We start from the raw sequence: 18,174 nt of genomic DNA on the forward strand, positions 1-18,174 counted from the left end.
AGGCCTTGTACTTAAAGTAACGGACCCATAGTGCTTTTTATGAGTGTGAAGAGGGAAAAAAACACCCCCAAGGGCCCTGACAATCAGTTAGGCTGGAGAGAAATACCCCAGGATGTAAACATTACATTACTGAGTGAGACTGGGTTATGGCCTCTGGGTTTAACACAAGATGTAACCCTCAGTTGTTATGGGCCATCATAAGACCTGCCAAACAACGAAGAGAGATCAGCACTGCCTGCATGCCACAAGGACAAAAGGTTAAGGAAACACGGTTCAGCTCTCTCGGTAGCTACCTGACATCCAGGGACGTGTCATGTAACAAAACAGTGATGCACGTTGAAAAAGCATGTTCAGTGTTAATGAACAGCCACAACTAAGAAAAACTGCACGCAGGAGTTCAGCATGACAGCTTTATGTTAAAGGGCCAGGTTTGCATGAGACGACATTACGTGGGTATGAAGCTCTCTCTCTCTCTCTTTCTATGCTCCCCTCGCTCCTCCTCCTCCTCCTTTTTCCACTGACCGGCCTCACAGGAGCACTGAAAATAACTTAACCTGCTCAGCAATGGGACTTTCAAGTCAGGGTTTTCAGTAAGAGCTCCCCGTGTTGGAGAGGCATCGAGATTAACAACTGCAGCCTAATTGTTAACTTCAGCTATGTAGATGAATGCATTAGGACTATACACCACAGTGAAGTCATTACTATCATAAAACCAGATGTCTTTATTTTTTGTCATAGCCACAGACACTCATATGGTGAGTGTGCTTTTGTAGCTCAATACCACCCCCTGGTGGGACTCTGCTTAGTGGTTGGCACACTGACATCCAAACAACCGAGTTCCCAGTCTTTTATCGTTTCCCCTCATATGGACAGAGGCAATTTGTTTACTCTCGTTTGAAACATTAAAGTAATTCTACATCAAACAGAATTCATGTTTGAGGTTACTGACACCAAACTCTGACGGAGGTCTATTCAAATTTTCCCGAAGCTTGCAACAATACGTTATGAGCAGCTCAGAAACAGCTGCACCTAATGATATATGTAAGTTTTTTTCTCTTTTTCATATTATGCAGCCAATTTTAAAGTCTGGAGTGACTCTTTTGCTCCACTCAAAGGCTAAATATGAATCAATAAATGCAAAAAAACACAAAAAATGTGGGAACAAAAGCAAGAAAATACTGTATTAATGACCTAACATAAATATTTTGCTCATCAGAAAGTTAAACAGTTAAAAGTATGACATAATAACATACAAATTAACATACACAGGAACATTATTAAACATGCATATGACTATATATATGATTAACAAGTATTTCTTATGAGATTCTATGAATTATATTCCATAAGTTGTTTTGTGTTTTTATCATCCATGTCAGCTCTTGTAAATACATAGCTCATATAAGTATGAGTCAAATGCTTTCAACAGTAGAAAGATAACATCTGGATAAAAACTACTCTGTTTAACATTGATTTTTTTTATATATTTTCAAATATATGTTGCTGAATTACTCACCCAAAAAATCCATGGGCCTCTCTGAATGCCAACAGATCTCCTATGCATATGTTTTGCTGTAAAATACCCCCTCTAAACACCAAATGAGTAAGTCTAGTGCGTTTAATTTTAAGTTAGTGAGCCGTATGGAATAAGCTGAGAGGAAAAAGTCATCATTTCTGTCCTATGTGTAAAGTAGTGTAATGAGCAGTGCTGCTGGAAACCCTACTCTCCATCCTCCCTGTTTCCTCTGGTGTGATGGCATTTCATTTCAAGTGCGAAAGCAAGCGGAGCGGGCATTACAACGTTTTGATGCCCGTGTCTCAAAGCAAATATAGGCCAAGTAGTGGGCTATAATTGGCATTTTGGAAAACATAATATCCGCTCGTTTAAAAGAAATGCATCACTTCTGAGTCGCGCGAGCACTATTATGGCAAAGAATATCCTCGCGCTTCAAGGGGGGACTGAACGGCCAGAAAAGACCAGAAAATAATCATAATAATAATGAAAAACTAGACTAATACACGTTAAAAGAATCGTCCACATTTTTATCACAGTGTCTTTAAAGCAAGCTGCAAATATCGGTTGCAGGAGAGAGCCGTGCTGGCAGATAAACTAACACAACCAAGCCGCTTTTTAAAGCTGGGTAATAAGGGAAGAAGTTAGTCGATGCCAATGACATGTTGTCATTAACTTAGCCTTGTTGTTAACAACTTGAATTGCTCGTCTTTTGACAAGAATGAAGAGCGAAATAAAGGTTAAACGCGTTACTTTTTACCACGCTGACTATTTGTCCCCGTGGCGTGCTTTAAATGTGGGCTACGATGGGAATAGTAGCTGGCTAGAATGCAAGCTAATATTAGCTGGCTAGGTGATGTCTCCACGTTTTAGCTGCCTCTTCGGAGGAAAAAACCAGCGGAGCCGTTTTCTACCGAAAATTTCTCCACTTGTCCTCGCGCGTGTGTCATCTCCGCGCGGAGTTGCAACTGTTCTAAAATCACACAGCGGTCATACTAGTAAATTAATCCCATTATATTTCTCTTACCTTCCGGCTTGTTTTCGGCAGCCATTTCCCCTTCACGCGCAACATCCTCCTCCTCCTCACGACCGTGGGTACCACGCGCGTGCACGGCGAGGACAGCACGAGGAGGGACTGGAGGAGCAAGCGGCGAGTCGGTCCGACCGAGGCGAACTTACCATTGGCTGTGAGGCGGTGACTGACAGAGAGGCTCCGGGATGAAAAACACATCTCCCCTCACCTTGACACCAGCAGCCGTGTATTTTTTTTCCTCCACAGTGAATTTAAAACAGCTCAGAGGCGCTGCAGGTTCTGGCATGACGCTTTTGTTAAAAGATGGTGACGCGTTTTCATATTAAAAAGAAAGAAGTTAATTCTCAGTAGGTGAGGCTACATGTTTTAATTAAAATTAATCAGATTGTGAATATTACATGTTTTTCTTTGGGTTCTCCCGATAAAGTTATTTTACACTGAATAAACAATGTCATTTCTGAGTGACCAAAAACTCAGTTAGTTTATATAAGGCTATTTTTTATTTTTATTTTTTTTTAAAAACATAGCTCTAAATCCATTGATCTAAACTGATGATAGAGATTTTACCGGTTTAACACAACTGAGTAGAGGAAAAAGATCTGCAGAGATAAAATTGTCATTAGGTAATCAACCTACTAAGCAAAAAAAGCATTACTTTTTGGAGGTATTTTTTAAATTTTTAAGGTTAGATTTCTTGTATTTAATCAAGTCAATATAAAATATGGTTCCCAGGGGATCCTAGATACATATAGCGATGGATAGATTACTGAACATGCTTACTAGACTCAGGCCAAGGGGCTCAAAAAGTGACAAAAAGATGCAAAATTACCACAAAGAGACACAAAACAGCCACAACAGGGGAAAAATCAATCACAGGGAGACAAAAAATGACTCCAAAGAGACACAAAATGACTAGAATTGACACAAAATCCCCTCTAAGAGACATACAACGACCATAAAAGACACAAAATTACCTTAAAGAGACATAAAATTGCTCCAATGAGATGCAATACTGCTACAAAAATGCGCAAAACAACCACGAGGAGAAACAAAATGACCACAAAGAAACACAAAACAATGCAAAGGAACTGCAAAGAGAAACAAAATAACTAAAGGAGCCAAAAATAACCAAAAAAAAGACACAAAATGATCTTTAAGAGACACAAAACTGTTACAAAAAGGGGGCTAAGCAACTACAGGATGACCCAAAGTGACAACAAAGACAAACAAAACAACCAAAGAAAACCACAAAATTACTCCAGATTGACACAAAATGACTATGAGACACAAAACAACAAAAAAGATGCAAATCCACCACCACTGTGTGAGAGAGGGGGTGGGGCTTTTTGCATATCTGTGCTCTGGGGCCCAGTCTCTCATAATCCGCCCATGCAAATAGCCTATTAAAAACAAACAGTAAAACATTACAGACATATCAAACAGTATCAATCAAGTGTCCAGATGTCAGTTTACATTTTAAAGCCTGTGGGCTAGTTTGTTCCCTTGTAGATGTGTCCAGCTGATTTCAGACACCAGACTGATGGCTTACTGGGAGGATTACAAGGAGATCAAAACATTATAAGGGCTGCTGGTGGAGTTCATCCAAACAGATCTGTTAGGTAGACTACCGGGGGTGCAGTGTGATGCAAAGATTTGAAAACGACTGCTGAGAATTTAATTCTGTTTTCTATGCTGTCAAGGTTTTCAACTTCCATCATTATGGCGCAGTTACATAGGCTTGACAATAGTATGGCTAGGTTAAATGGCTACAGGCAATCTAATTACAGATCATTGTGCTTAATAGACCGTGCTTTTGGCACTAGCATCAACTACAGCACTTAAAGACAGCCTTCGTCCCGCATTAACAGGCTGGTGGCCGTCGGTGCTGAAATGCAGTGTATAGTTTGAGGTGGTGGTGCTGAAAGGACAGCTCCTCTGCTGCCTGCTGCCTCTGCGCCCATACAGTCACCAGCTTGTTGTTATTGCATAGAAAGTAATAATGAACTAATGAAAGAGCCAGTGCAGTGAAGTGATTTTCTCACCCTTTGCCATAATTGTTCCTAGGTGGATAGGATGCAGATATTATCCGTTTAGAGCCAAGCATATATGCACCTTTTTCAATATGAACTGTTGGCCTATTGCAGTGAAACTTTAACGCTATAGTTAAAGGAGTGGTTTTACTAATAGAATAATAAGGCGACAAAGCTCTATTGTAATTTTCAAAAATAACAGTAATGATAAGGGACTGTTTGTTATTTACGAGGGAGGGTGGGGTGGGGTGGGGGGCAATAAGGGGGAGGCATGTCAAATTATTTTTTACGCACTGGGGAGGGGCTTATAGTTTTGTTTTTGTTTTTTTGGCTCAGGGGAGTGGCATAAAGTGGCATTTAAGTGGTTGTGTTTTGTATTAATTTTGCTGCAAACTTTTGAACAAAACATTTTTGGACATCATTTCTTACTTAAAAATCACCAAAATTATGCCATTTATCATAGTCAGAAAATGTGAAACCTGAAATTCTCATTGGATTTTTAAATTTCCAGCAGTCCTTGGACACATAATGTGCAGCGGACACATTCGTCAGGGAACAACGTGACCAAATCTGAGATGTAATAGTTTAATTTAATTAAATTAATAATAATTAATAATAGTTTGGTAAGCAGTTAAACTGTTTCACAACAAATTACATTTGTGTACCAGTTATTATTATTCAGTATTGTATATTTTGATCTTTATGTTGTTATGTTTCTTTAATTTCCTGTTGGATATTCTTTTATGGTTTGTTTTTTTTATTATTTTTTATTTAGCCAGTAAAACCTCTGGAGCAAAAAAATGTCCTGGCCAAGACAGGCAGCAACAAAAGGCACAGACAACATGGAACAAAAATACAAAATCAAAATATACACACCAAAGTAACAATGTAAGAACACAAAATGAAGTTACCACAAGGACAGAATAAAAAGTATGTTAATACATTTGCCATAAATAAACCATAAAAAAACAAACAGAAAAACAAGACTCCAGTATTAACTCCAGTATTACTGTCATGTAATGATATATGATTGATAATAACACAATCAATAATATACAATGTATAATTAATAATATGTCATATAATTATGTATAATTTCAAACGCAAATCTAAAAAAGCTGTTGCATCGTTATTCAGCCCAAACACTAGTGGGCGCAAGAGCGCGCGGTGACGTCTCTGAGTGACGTTAACGACACGAAGAAGAGATGACCGGGTGTAAACATGGCGTCTGCCTTGGACGATGATGAGATCCTAAATGATGATTATTATTCGCTGCTGAATGTCAGAAGAGAGGTACAGTCTGCAGTTGTGATCTGAGTAGACGTGTGTGCGGGTGTTTGTAGGAGTCAGTCTGTTTGCTCTCAGCGGCCGATATTTAACCGTTACTCGCAGAATCACATGTAACGTTAGCTAGGTGGCTAGCTTGTGACCCTCGACATTGGTTTCAGTGCTGTGACTCCTCGGCTGGGTACTTTACAAAACACACAACAGGTTGTGGGGTTAATACTTAATCTACGGGAGTTGTCAGCTGATAATGTAAGATAGAGAAGCGCGTGTTTTTGCGATAATCTGGCAGCCAATGTTAACAAACTGACAGTTGTTTTCAGTTAATCGTCTCCTGGACTGTTGACAGTGCTAACTAAGTTAGCTCATGCTACAACTTTACTTTAGGGGTTGCATCATGAAACACTTACAGTAAATCAGATTAAATTATAAATATTTTCTCTAATGTTTGAAGGTTAGACGGTTTCATTCTTGGTAAGTGTTGTTTGTAAAGCAGAGAAGACAAAAATAACTTGTTACACAGGGTCATGCTGTTCCAGAGCGAATAAATATAGAAGGTAGATTTATTAGTCATTTTTTTAAAGCAAAGTTTAAAAAACGAAATTACATTTGTCCTTGATCCTGCTACATCTTGATTAAAATCAGCAGCAACTATGAAGATTGGTTCTTTGGGCATTTTAAAATTAATATATTTGTATATTTCCATGTGGGCGAGTGTAGGAAAGTGGAATTTGAGGCAAAGAGAGGCAGTTTTATTTATAAAGCACATTTCATACACAGAGGTAGGCTCAAGATGCTGCACAGAAAAGTTAAAAACAACATAATATAAAAGAACAATTAAAAGTTAAAACTATACAATTAAAAGAGAGAATGATAGGCGGGGAAAACAGTGCAAGAATAAGCAAAATTAATTTAAATGATTTAAAATACTAGGAAGAAGAACTTGGGTTTTAAAAAACAAAACACTAAGTGCTTAAGAATATCAAGGTTTTCTGTTTTGATTTAAAAACTGCAGTGGTTGGGGCAAATAAGACCTAGGGCCGGGCAATAGTTGATAGTACATTATTTTATCATGTATTTGATGGTACTGATGTTTTCATGTTAGTCCAGTACCATCCTAGGATAGCATGTTGCATACTATCTAATACATCAAAGTAACATATATTTGTTTTTGTTAGAAAGAGATTGTTACTGAAACTTCATGGTGGAAAACATGAAATTAAATAAAGATAATTATACATAAAAAAGATATTATTGTTATATCATGATCTGAGACTAGATGTCGTTTTAGATTCTTGGATATTGTAAGTGTCTTTTCCTGTTTTACAGAAAAGACATTTATTTTCTGAACTTTCCAGACTGTTCAAACTGTGTGATTATTTACCCACTTAGTCATTATATTCACATTACTGATGACAATTCATCAAAAATCTGATTGTCTAAATATTTTGTGAAATTACCATTTAACCCTTTGATGATGTTTCAAATCGATATCAAGGTATTTGGTCTCAAGTTTTGTAATATTTGATTTTCTCCATTTCATCCAGTCCCATTAAGACCATTGGGCAATTGGTTGCATTTCTGTGCTGCATAATTACTAAAAGCCCTTGTTTATTGTTTTAATTTTAATCCGCACTAGCACCCCAATCCCCTTTCAGGATTATATTGCATTGAGCATGTCTGAATTAAGACCAAAAGATTTGCATAACATGCTGTCATTCAAGAATAATTTAGAAGATGTTGAACCGATCCCGTTGTATGTTGTGCAGTAAAACAGATAAACAAAAAATGAGTCAGTGATTAGAAAAATGAAACTTGTTGGGCAGGATTATATAATGTGAATACAAACTATGATCACTATGATAACTATGATCATTAGCGCATGACCTTTTACACTGTAGTCTTTCTCGTAACATCAAGCAGCAAGTTTCTGTCTGCACTGTTCTGTCACAGGTCACTCACATCTGTCACGGCGTGACAGCAGGCATGCATGACTTAATGAAGATCAAATAACTGTTGGATGATCAGTGAATTAAGTTTGAAGTTGGAGAGTTCTACTGTAGCAACTTCTTGTCTTTTGTTTGTTTAGTTTGTTGTCGATCAAGTTTTCTCTTTCACATTTTCTCCATTCTCAATGGTGTGCTTCAGGCAACACAGGATGAGCTGAAGGCGGCATACAGGCGATTATGCATGCTGTATCACCCAGACAAACACCGGGACCCTGAACTAAAGCGTCAAGCAGAACAGCTTTTTAACCTCGTACATGAAGCTTATGAAGGTAAGATAAGCTTTAGTCGACTCCCTTCTCAGCTGAACGCAAGGCTGATGTTGTGATGTACATTACAGTATTTAGAAATATAAAGTAACTGTTCTGATAGTTAACATTATTCCTGTTAATCTCTGTCTTTCTAGTGCTTAGTGATCCACAGGCACGAGCTATCTATGACATCTATGGCAAGAGAGGGCTCGATGTTGAAGGATGGGAGGTAAGTCCAATAGTGGCCACAGTGGCCAGTAGTTCCACATGCAGTTAGAAACAATAGCTGTTGAGATGATTGACAGTTCATTATTTATTAAACCCAAAAATGTACAATGACGCACCTCTGAGGAGTAATATTATCAGGAGAGTTAAGTCCTGGTGGGAGCAGCTCAGTGAAAATCCTGAATATCAAAACCACCATTCTCAGGCTTACCTCATGCATTTTTCAAAAATATTGCATATTGAAATTCACTATTAATGTCATATGTGTACTGCTAGCCAAGTGCAAACATAGCCAAGTACCATGTGAAAGATGGAAATCTTAGAAAAATTTGGCTTGCATAAGTTATTTTTAATGCACACACAGTGAGGTGCAGACCAGTGTGAGCCTGCAGTGCCAGAGTCTTATCAAAATAAAATGTAAAAAACACATCTGCAACTATTCCTCAGTACACCATACTACTTTTTTCAACCCCAGCAAACATTTTCGGCTCTCTTGTCGTCATCTGTGTGGTGTGTTTGCATTTGCTGCTTTTTTAGTTGAAGCAAGATTTACAAAAAAAAAGATATGCTTTCTTCGCATTTTTCTCTTGAGCCAGGCTTAGTTCACTTATCAAAGGAGTACTAAGTTAGCAACCAGGTGCCCAACCATAAGTAGCAGGCAGCCAAGAGACACACAGCAGCAAAAAAACAAATATAGTGAAGCAAAAATGCCAAAAAAGAGTGAATCTGAGGTGCGCTTTTACTTTCACTTTTGCTTTCAAGCATGTTAACAAATGTTAAATAACAATCCTGCAGATCATTTAAAAAATCAGTGTATTTCTTAATTTAGGAAGGTTGATGTTTTTTAGACAGAAATTCACTTTTGCTTTCAAGCATGTTAACAAATGTTAAATAACAATCCTGCAGATAATTTTAAAAAAATCAGTGTATTTCTTAATTTAGGAAGGTTGATGTTTTTTAGACAGAAATTCAAAATATCAGCTTTCAGCTAAATATATATTTTCACCATCTGATTTTGGACCATGTTGATTTAAACTTGATAACCATTATGTTTTTGAAAATTGTAGTAATAAAATTGTATCTGCAGTGTCTCAACGGAAACATAAAGAGCAGAGTATCAAAAGAAATGACCAGCATACCTTTTTCCTTTCATGTCATTCAACCTTTAGAGTATCGCCTTGGGAATAACTTACTTATGGAAGAATTTACACTTCATCTTCAAGTATCGACCATACTTTATATAAGCATGATGTTTTGCAGTCTTGTGGCAGTAAGTCTGCATTCTGACCACATTTATGTCCTGTTTGACCAAGCCGCTTTTAACCTGCTTTAAATACTTCTTTTTTTTGCTTTATCTGTGTTTATTGAAACTGTAGACGCTTGACGGTACAAAATATGACGAATAAAAATATTGTCACATAAAGAACATATAGGGGTGTGAAATACTGGTGAAATTCCCTCTACTGTCTTTATCTGCAGCCTGTGAAGCAGCCGATCCACCGTTTGCTCTGCATTCAAATCATATCTTCTTTCTCCAGGTGGTGGAAAGAAAAAGGACCCCTGCCGAGATCCGAGAGGAGTATGAGCGCCTTCAGAAGGAGCGAGAGGAGAGGAGGCTTCAGCAAAGGACCAACCCAAAGGTATGTTCAGGGGAAGATAGCAAGCCTCACATTGAATTGACTCTAACCTAAAGAGTCACAAGACATTTTGTGCATATTAGATACATCGTACATTAAAACACTATTAATCCTGTCATTTGCAGGGAATGATCAGTGTGGGTATTGATGCCACGGACCTGTTTGACCAGTATGAGGAGGACTATGAGGATCTGGCCGGAGGGGGAGTTCCACATGTGGAAATCAACAAGATGCACATATCACAATCTATAGAGGTAAAGGGTTGCTCCAGATTCTTCATATGTTTTTAGGTGGCATTTAATACAGCGTGTTCAAATAGAAACAGTTGCAAATGCAATCACAGGTGCGGTGTGTAGGATTTAGGGGGATATATCGGCAGAAAAAAAAAACAAAACATATATATATATATATATAATTATTTGTAGTAGTTATTTATAACTACATAGGGAGCGGGTCCTCGTCTCTGGAGTCCACCATGTTGCACAGCCATGTTACTGCAGTACCCAAAAACAGCCAAACAAGGCTCTAATAGGGCCATGCATGTTTTTGCATCGGGCACTGAAGTAAGCAGCCCCTTCATGACGAGCTGAACAGCATTGGAAAAACACTGATTTGTAACATGAAACAGCTTTATTCACTGTTTTTACTTGTTTTAATCACACTGTCCGCTTGTTTTGGAGAAGATGAGACCTCTGTGGATAATTCGGCTCATGGTAAAAAAACGTATCTGAGAAAAAAGGTGAGCACACATTAGCAGGTGCTGGACTAGCGGGCCTTTTTCACAGTGCCAAACAACATTGGAGAAACACTCATTTGTAACATGAAACCGCTTCATTCAGTGTTTTTACTTGTTTTAATCACCTGGTTCGTTTGTTTTGAAGAGGAAGAGACCTCTGCTGATAATTCGGCTCCCGGTAAAAACCTCCTGAACAATGAACAATGAAGGAATTCTTACCGGTGGAAGTTTTAGCTGGTTGCAATCTGCAGTCCGCCGCTAGATGCTTCTAAATCCTGCACCCTTTTTTAAAAAAAATTTGTAAGAGTTGTTATGAAAGATTTTGGAGCCACGTCTTATTAAAGTACGTATCGTTTTGTGTGCTCTCCTGCAGGCTCCTCTTACCACAAAAGACACAGCCATTTTGTCTGGCTCCTTGTCAACCCACAATGGAAATGGGGGTGGCACCATTAACTTGGCCTTGAGAAGAGTCACCTCAGCCAAGGGGTGGGGAGAGGTATGTGCTTTCCTACTGACCACCACACACACACACACACACACACACACACACACACACATTTTGTAATGTATTCTATAAATGGCACAGTTCCTTTCTCTCACTGTGTGGTACAACACGGTGGGACATTTTAGGATGTGAAACGTGATCTGATGTGTGTGTATGCAGGTAGAGCTCGGTGCTGGAGACACTCATGGACCTCTCTTAGGAATGAAGATATTCCGAAACTTGACGCCACGATTGTATGTACTTAAAATCCAAGAGAGAATAAAACAATTTTATTTACTACATTAGAACAATTTGATGATTCTTTTTTTTTTTTTGCCTCAGCTTTATGACCGCTCAGTGTGGACTCCAGTTTTCGTCTCGAGGCGTGCGTCCCGGCGTCACCACAGTGCTGGCCCGCCACTTAGACAAGAACACTATGGGCTATCTGCAGTGGCGCTGGGGCACCCAGTCCTCTATGAACACCAGCATCGTCAGGGACACCAAGAGCAGCCATTTCACCTTCGCAGTGCAGGTCAGCAGCCAGCGGTTACACATAATTTTAATGTTAGCCAAGACGTCATTAAATCAACGGTCGCTTGTCAGCGTCGTGCCAAAATGATCATTTTCTTTTTGTCTCCGCAGCTCGGCATTCCTCACACGTTTATGATGATGAGCTACCAGTACAAGTTCCAGGATGATGACCAGACGAAGATTAAGGGCTCAGTAAAGTAAGTCGTCAGGGTGCAATATGTGTTATTTGGAGGATGTCATCATAAATTCATATTAAAACCCTCTGTTGTAGGTCATAGTTAGATTTGTTTAGTGTCAGTCTGTTTGTATAGTAACTCAAATTTATATCCATTGAAATAAACATCAGTCAGCCACAACATCAAATACACTGACAGGTGAAGTAAACAACATTGATTATCTCATCACAATGCAATGTTCATTTGGGAACCCTTTGGTTCTGGCATTCATGTGGAGGTGAGGTCCTTATAAAATCCATAAAAAGTCTTAAATTTAATTTCATAATTAAAAAAAAAAGTCATTATAGTCTTAAAATTGTACTTGTGGTGTCTTAATTACCATGATGGGAAGTACTTGGTCTGCAGTGGTGTTTGGATGAGAAGTGTGTATCAGCAGGCATCCTCATGAAAACCAGGACCCGAGGTTTCCCAGAAGAGCGTTGAATTATAACCACACGATCACACACAGTAGTTTCTGTGCAACTGACAGCTCAAATCCAAGCAAACTTTGACTGCAGGTGGAGAGAGAGATAGTGACTTTGTCTTAATGCTACAGATCAGGTTTCTTTGGGACTGTGGTGGAGTACGGTGCCGAGAGGAAGATCAGTCGACACAGTGTCCTGGGGGCCACAGTCAGCGTGGGAGTGCCCCAAGGTGTCTCCCTCAAGATCAAGTAAGCGCACCTCTTTGCTCCGGTTTCCTGTTTAATGATGGTTCCAGAGGGGTTTCCTCACAGCGCTGTTGCCATGGCACCCATAGGAATCAAGACGTGACATCATGCCAAGCAGTCCAATGAGTTTTGGGCTCGGGGTGCATCTTTGAGGATGTAAATGCAGGATTGGACCCATTGAGACGCTAGCTGGTTTGGGGATATGAGTTTAAAAGATTGAGCATATATAGCGTACATCTGAGAACATTTTTTGGGGCCAATTCTGTAACGTCTGAGGAACAGTCGGCATGCAATTGTCACTGTTCTCACTCACGTAGACATATTTTTAGGCATATATCTGTATGTGTCTGAGAGCATACCTTGTTTTCTCCCATTTTCAGACAGAAATTCACACAAATATTACGTGGACTAACCAATTCAGCAGCCTGTTAGTGGCCACTTATATAAATAATGAACCAGCTCTCTTTCTGCAGACTAAACAGAGCCAGCCAGACATATTTCTTCCCTATTCACCTGACCGACCAACTCCTGCCAAGTGCTGTATTTTACGCCACAGTTGGACCACTGGTTTTCTACCTCGCCATCCAGCAGCTTATTATTCGGCCCTACGTGCGGGCCCAGAAGGAACAGTAAGAAACCCTCACTTTTAAGTCGGTTGTTTCATGCAAGAAATGTTATTGGAAGTAGCACCGCATGTATTATTACGGCCAGATTTTATGGGCTCATTTCATTCCTCCATTTATCCTTCAACTCACCAGAGACTTGGAGAAGCAGCGGGAGAGCTCGGCCTCGAATATAGCCAGGAAGAAACAGGAGGCGGAGGCTGCTGTGAGTGTTTTACAGGCTTACATGTGGCCGTGGTAGCAATCTTACATTGTGGTTCAGGGTTATAAGAGATGCAGGTATTGTAGGTGACTGTCGTGAAATATTACGACGGCAGTCAGACGAAGGGGCTGAGATGGGATTAGATAAGATGCAAAGTCTTAGTGAGATTCATTAGTATAATCCACATGATGTGAAATCTCATTGTTTGTCTCCTTCCCCTCCTCTGTGTGCCTTTTTCATCTCTAAAGGTCTTGCTCATGCAGGAGTCTGTGCGCAGGATTATTGAAACGGAGGAGTCTAGATTGGGTAAGATCAGTAATATTTAAGAGATGAGCTTATCCTGGGAATAATGTTTTTTAAGCAGAATGTAAAACTGTGTGATTCTCTTACATTCTGAACTGTCTTATGTATGTTTAAGGTGAAATATGTTGATGCCAAGCTGACTTCAAAGTAGGGCTGGGCAATGTGGATCATATCAAATATCGCAATATTTTTTACCAAATACCTCTATATTGATATTGCAACAATATTACAGTGTTGACTGTAGGTGCTTACAAAATCTTTCCACAATGACAAATGTGGAGAAAAAGACTAGGTGGGTAAAGGCAAATAGCAGAGCAGTTAGAACAGTCTGATAAGTTTGGAAAATTACATTGCTGCATATTTGCCAATCCTCCTATTTTCCCCGTGAGACTCCCGTTTTTTATTGCCCTCTCCTGGTTTCCTCTGGAGTTACAATTCTCCCGTATTTCTTCCGATTTAAGAAAGATTTTTACACCTTTTTTCCCTTCTCATTTTTGCAACCTGTTTCGGGTACTATGCGGTAGGATTGCTGAAGTATACCGCAAAACCGTCTACAGTGGTATGAAAATGTACGGTTACCTTATCATGCCCCACTTATCTGCAGCTATCTAGCTAAAGCTAAACCAAATGAAATGTATTTAACATAAAATGCTTTGCATGTACCTATTATTTTGTAATTTTCATATTTAAAAAGTCACCAGAATGCATGAAACAAAGTTTTTCAGACTCAAGTTTTCTAGGAGAGGACCCCGACACCCCAACTAAGGCTGCAAGATCCTCCCTATTTTTATTTTTTTGAGGTTTCAGGGTTGGCAAATATGAAAAAAAAATCCTAATTCTGAGAGGTGTCTCATATAGTCTCATATCATGATATTGATAAAATAACATATTGCACATCCCGACTGAGATACAGTGCTCGTTTTAACTATGTGGAACAAGACTAGTTCACTTTTAGTAAATAACTGACTGCTTAAAACATTTCTGTGACAGTTCACTGGTCAAAAAAATCTAAATTAAAACAAAATGCATGCTTTTTGTCATCTTCACTGAAATGTAAGGGGACTAAACACCTGTAGGGTGTTGGCCTTTTCATTATACTATGAGGGGAAGTACTTAGTTGTCACTGATAGTATCTAGTGTGACTTTAAGAGAGAGGGATAGCTTTTAAAACAGGGTTAAATTTGTTAATAAAGGCAAAATAGTTCAGTGGGTTTTTTAATGACCCTCCTGCCTCCATTTCGACCCGTGATAATTGCTACTTTTTAGTTTGCTTTTGATAAGTACACTAACAAAAAAAGCTCTCAGCAGACAGTATAATTTTCACCTTGGGGAGTTTTGCAAGTGATAATTGGCTTATGACACCTGTCACTGTAGAGGTGGCTTTAATTTTAGTATCATCAGAGGCCCCCTTAGACTTTGCACTTGTAAAGTAACAGTTAATAGCAGGTTGTGTGTGTGTGTGTGTGTGTGTGTGTGTAAAATGACAGACACACAGCTCCTCTTCATTATTCAATGGACTACACTCTATGAAATGGTTATGTTATTGTTTATGCAGCTTGCAATTAAAATTAATTGTGCTGTCTTTTGTGTTGCAAAAATAATTTTAGCAAACAAGTCTCAAAAATGACACTGGTTCTGTAATTAAATATGAGGCTAAAATTTGCCGCCATGTGAGATTCCGATTATTCTGTAGTAAAAGTGGGGATTTATGTTGGATTTTTAACTTCAATTCATTCTCAAATCCTCAAATCATCCTTGAGTTTCTGAACTTTACTCCTACATCAAACTGTGGCAATTTAAAGCTTTTTAAAGCACATTAAGTAACACATTCATACATTCATTTTTCTAGTTGAGTCACACTGTCCTTGATGCTGCTTTATTAAACCAGGTCTCATCATCCTAAACGCCTGGTATGGCAAGTTTGTGACAGACAACAGCCGAAAACACGAGAGGGCAAAGGTCATTGATGTTACGGTGCCACTGCAGTGTCTGGTCAAAGACTCTAAACTCATCCTCACTGAGGCCACAAAGGTAAGTTCAGTAACAAAGTGCTTTTTTCCCCTAAAAAAACACTAAATAGACAAAGGTAATCCCTCTCAATCATTTTTATGACCCACTAAATGTGTGTGGCTGTATATAGACTCTCCCTGTGCCTATATTTTATTGTTTTCTTCTTATTTTAGCATTAGCCAAGCTACTACTTAAAGGCATAGATCGCCCAAAAATCAAAATTTGTCAGCTGTTTTCGTACCTTAAAAATAGAAAAATAATAGACCTCAATAGAAGGGAAATAAATGTATATTCTGTGGGATATTTTCCATTGGGGCCATATGTTTCTCACTTCTTAAGTAATACAAAAAATAGTAGACACCCTCACTCAGGGACACTCAACTTTTTAACAACTTGAAAATGACAGGAGGCCAGGGGTTAAACAATAAACAAACATTAATTATTGTTTTATGAATTAAGCAGACCTCTTTTGGAGGGGCTAAGGAATAACCCCAGCACTTTAAAAAAAAAATAAATTCAAAACATACAGTGCTGGTACCACCAGGAAATGCTGTTGTTTATCAATCTGTGGAGTTAAAACTATGGGACAGTTTTAAAATGGAGCTAAAACAATGTCCAAACATAAACCAATTTATAATAATGTATAAAAACATGATTTTCATGAGGTACAGGGATGAAGAGCGGGTCTGACAGTCACCGGGTGTTTACAGGGGTTACTGTTTATTTTACTTAATATTTATTTTTTCCTAGTTTATCTTCCCCTTTTTTCTGTAAATAATTACATTTGCAGATATTTGATTTTAGGTATGTGGGTTTATGCATATGTGTTTCATTAATTAAAGTATAGGTTTAAATGAATAAGGAAGCTGGTTAATTAAAATTCAGTGACTTCTGGAGAAGGGGTGGATTTAAAAAAGTTTGTACTTCTCACTCCTTTTTGAATGTGTAAACTAAGTCATCATGTGCTTAACCTTTTTTTTTTGCCATGTCATGTTTTTCATAAAAAACATGACTTTTTTGTCTGTCTGCTTTTGTATAATATCTCTATTTCCTTTTTTACAAAATAAATCAAAATGAAAATTAAGAAAACAACCTTTCCTTGCCGATACTGTTTACAAACAGTAACCGGCAGTTCCTGCGTAGTATACCTTTAAAAGCGTACTAGTGTTTCAAACTGATGTCCTCGACTACTCGCCGTTTGCTGATTCAGTGTGCTGCGGCTGCTGCATGACCTTGTGTTGTTCCTCCAGTCTGGACTCCCAGGTTTCTATGACCCCTGTGTGGGGGAGGAGAAGAGCCTGAAGGTGCTGTATCAGTTCCGCGGAGTCATGCATCAAGTCCTGTCAGGAGACACCGAACCACTCAGGATACCAAAGCAATGTAAGTCCCGTGTAGCTACACAGCACACTGACTCTCAGGTATGGAGACTATGTCACAGTTTTGCCCCCTTTTAATGTAATATTTAGCTACTTCAGCGCAGGTTGAATGATTTGGCAGATCACATACTCGCTTGAACTGTCTAACCCGCCACTGTTTCAGATCTTACTGACAGCAGGGGGAATTTACTTGAACCCGAAGCCTTTGTAGATGTGTGTGATGCAACATATCTCAGAATATTTTATCTTTACTCAGACAATGTCTCTTAAAAATCCACAGAGCTATATTATCTGCCACCTTCATGTGCCTGCCAGCAGCGTTGTTTCTGACTTCTTTGTTCTTGTTTTCAGCTCACAGGATTGATGCAGACACATAGAGGCTCCTCCGCTGACCAAAAAAGACTCGTCTCTAAGCTGTTTGACAGAAGACGGATAAACCTGTTTTAGATACGACACGGATCGAAGTCCCTGTCACTCAGAAATCATGCATTTACGTTTTTGTCTTTGTATCCATTTAAATATGCAGAGCGGAGTAAAAGCATCACAGACTGGATTGATCATAATTCAGGATCCATGGACGTAGTTGTGGCCTGCTTGAAATTCTAACGTGACACTGAAATCAATGGCTACCATCTCATGTCCTCCCTGGTATCCATTTATTTTTGGTATGGCTTGTAATTTATGATTGAGTTCTATGTACTGTATTGTACACAAACTGCAGTGCCTATGTGATGGAAATCGACGAATGCACCTCTGTTTATTTGCCATATTATTAAAAATCAGTCTCTCTCATATTTAACCATTTTGGTACTTTTTCCAAAAAAAACAAGTTGTGTTTTTTTTTTTTGTATTGCCTGCAAATTGAAATGTTTTGATTGTTTGGGTTTAAAAGAGCACTGTGTAGGATTTAGTGGCATCTAGGGGTGAAGATTGCTGATTGCAACCAGCTAAAACTTCTCCCGGTTAGAATTCCTTCAGTGTTCATTGCTCAGGTTTTAAACCGGGAGCTGAATTCTCCGCAGGGGTCTCTTCCTGGTAAAAATAT

At 38.8% G+C, this 18,174-nt stretch overlaps 2 protein-coding genes across 2 annotated transcripts in view; one reads left to right on the forward strand and one right to left on the reverse strand.

Moving 5' to 3' along the window:
• camta1a (calmodulin binding transcription activator 1a) overlaps positions 1–2,695 on the reverse strand; it is a 396,495-nt gene extending 393,800 nt beyond the window's left edge. Inside the window, 2 exon segments of the mRNA XM_042492229.2 lie at positions 2,541–2,659; positions 2,661–2,695. Of these exon segments, the coding sequence (XP_042348163.2) occupies positions 2,541–2,659; positions 2,661–2,695 (154 nt within the window).
• A 3,040-nt stretch (positions 2,696–5,735) lies between these two features.
• Positions 5,736–17,921, forward strand: dnajc11a (DnaJ (Hsp40) homolog, subfamily C, member 11a). The gene is made up of 16 exons (XM_042491707.2): positions 5,736–5,869; positions 8,009–8,138; positions 8,273–8,346; positions 9,881–9,982; positions 10,105–10,233; positions 11,089–11,211; positions 11,380–11,453; positions 11,542–11,731; positions 11,842–11,927; positions 12,502–12,618; positions 13,089–13,244; positions 13,374–13,443; positions 13,689–13,746; positions 15,632–15,774; positions 17,004–17,133; positions 17,481–17,921. Exons 1-16 carry the CDS (start codon positions 5,798–5,800, stop codon positions 17,504–17,506), a joined length of 1,680 nt encoding a protein of 559 aa, XP_042347641.1. The 5' UTR covers positions 5,736–5,797; the 3' UTR covers positions 17,507–17,921.
• The last annotated feature ends 253 nt before the right edge of the window (positions 17,922–18,174 follow it).

Source organism: Plectropomus leopardus, chromosome 9, assembly GCF_026936395.1.
Source record: "Plectropomus leopardus strain MGB_pleo_1.0 chromosome 9, ASM2693639v1, whole genome shotgun sequence".
Classification (NCBI taxonomy): domain Eukaryota; kingdom Metazoa; phylum Chordata; class Actinopteri; order Perciformes; family Serranidae; genus Plectropomus; species Plectropomus leopardus.

Bases quoted from the DNA above. Each gene is read 5' to 3' on its own strand.
- dnajc11a (XM_042491707.2), top strand. From the start codon at position 5,798: ATGGCGTCTGCCTTGGACGATGATGAGATCCTAAATGATGATTATTAT. The intron at 9,983-10,104 runs GTATGTTCAGGG...TGTCATTTGCAG, and splicing joins AGCAAAGGACCAACCCAAAG to GGAATGATCAGTGTGGGTAT. The intron at 13,444-13,688 runs GTGAGTGTTTTA...TCATCTCTAAAG, and splicing joins AACAGGAGGCGGAGGCTGCT to GTCTTGCTCATGCAGGAGTC.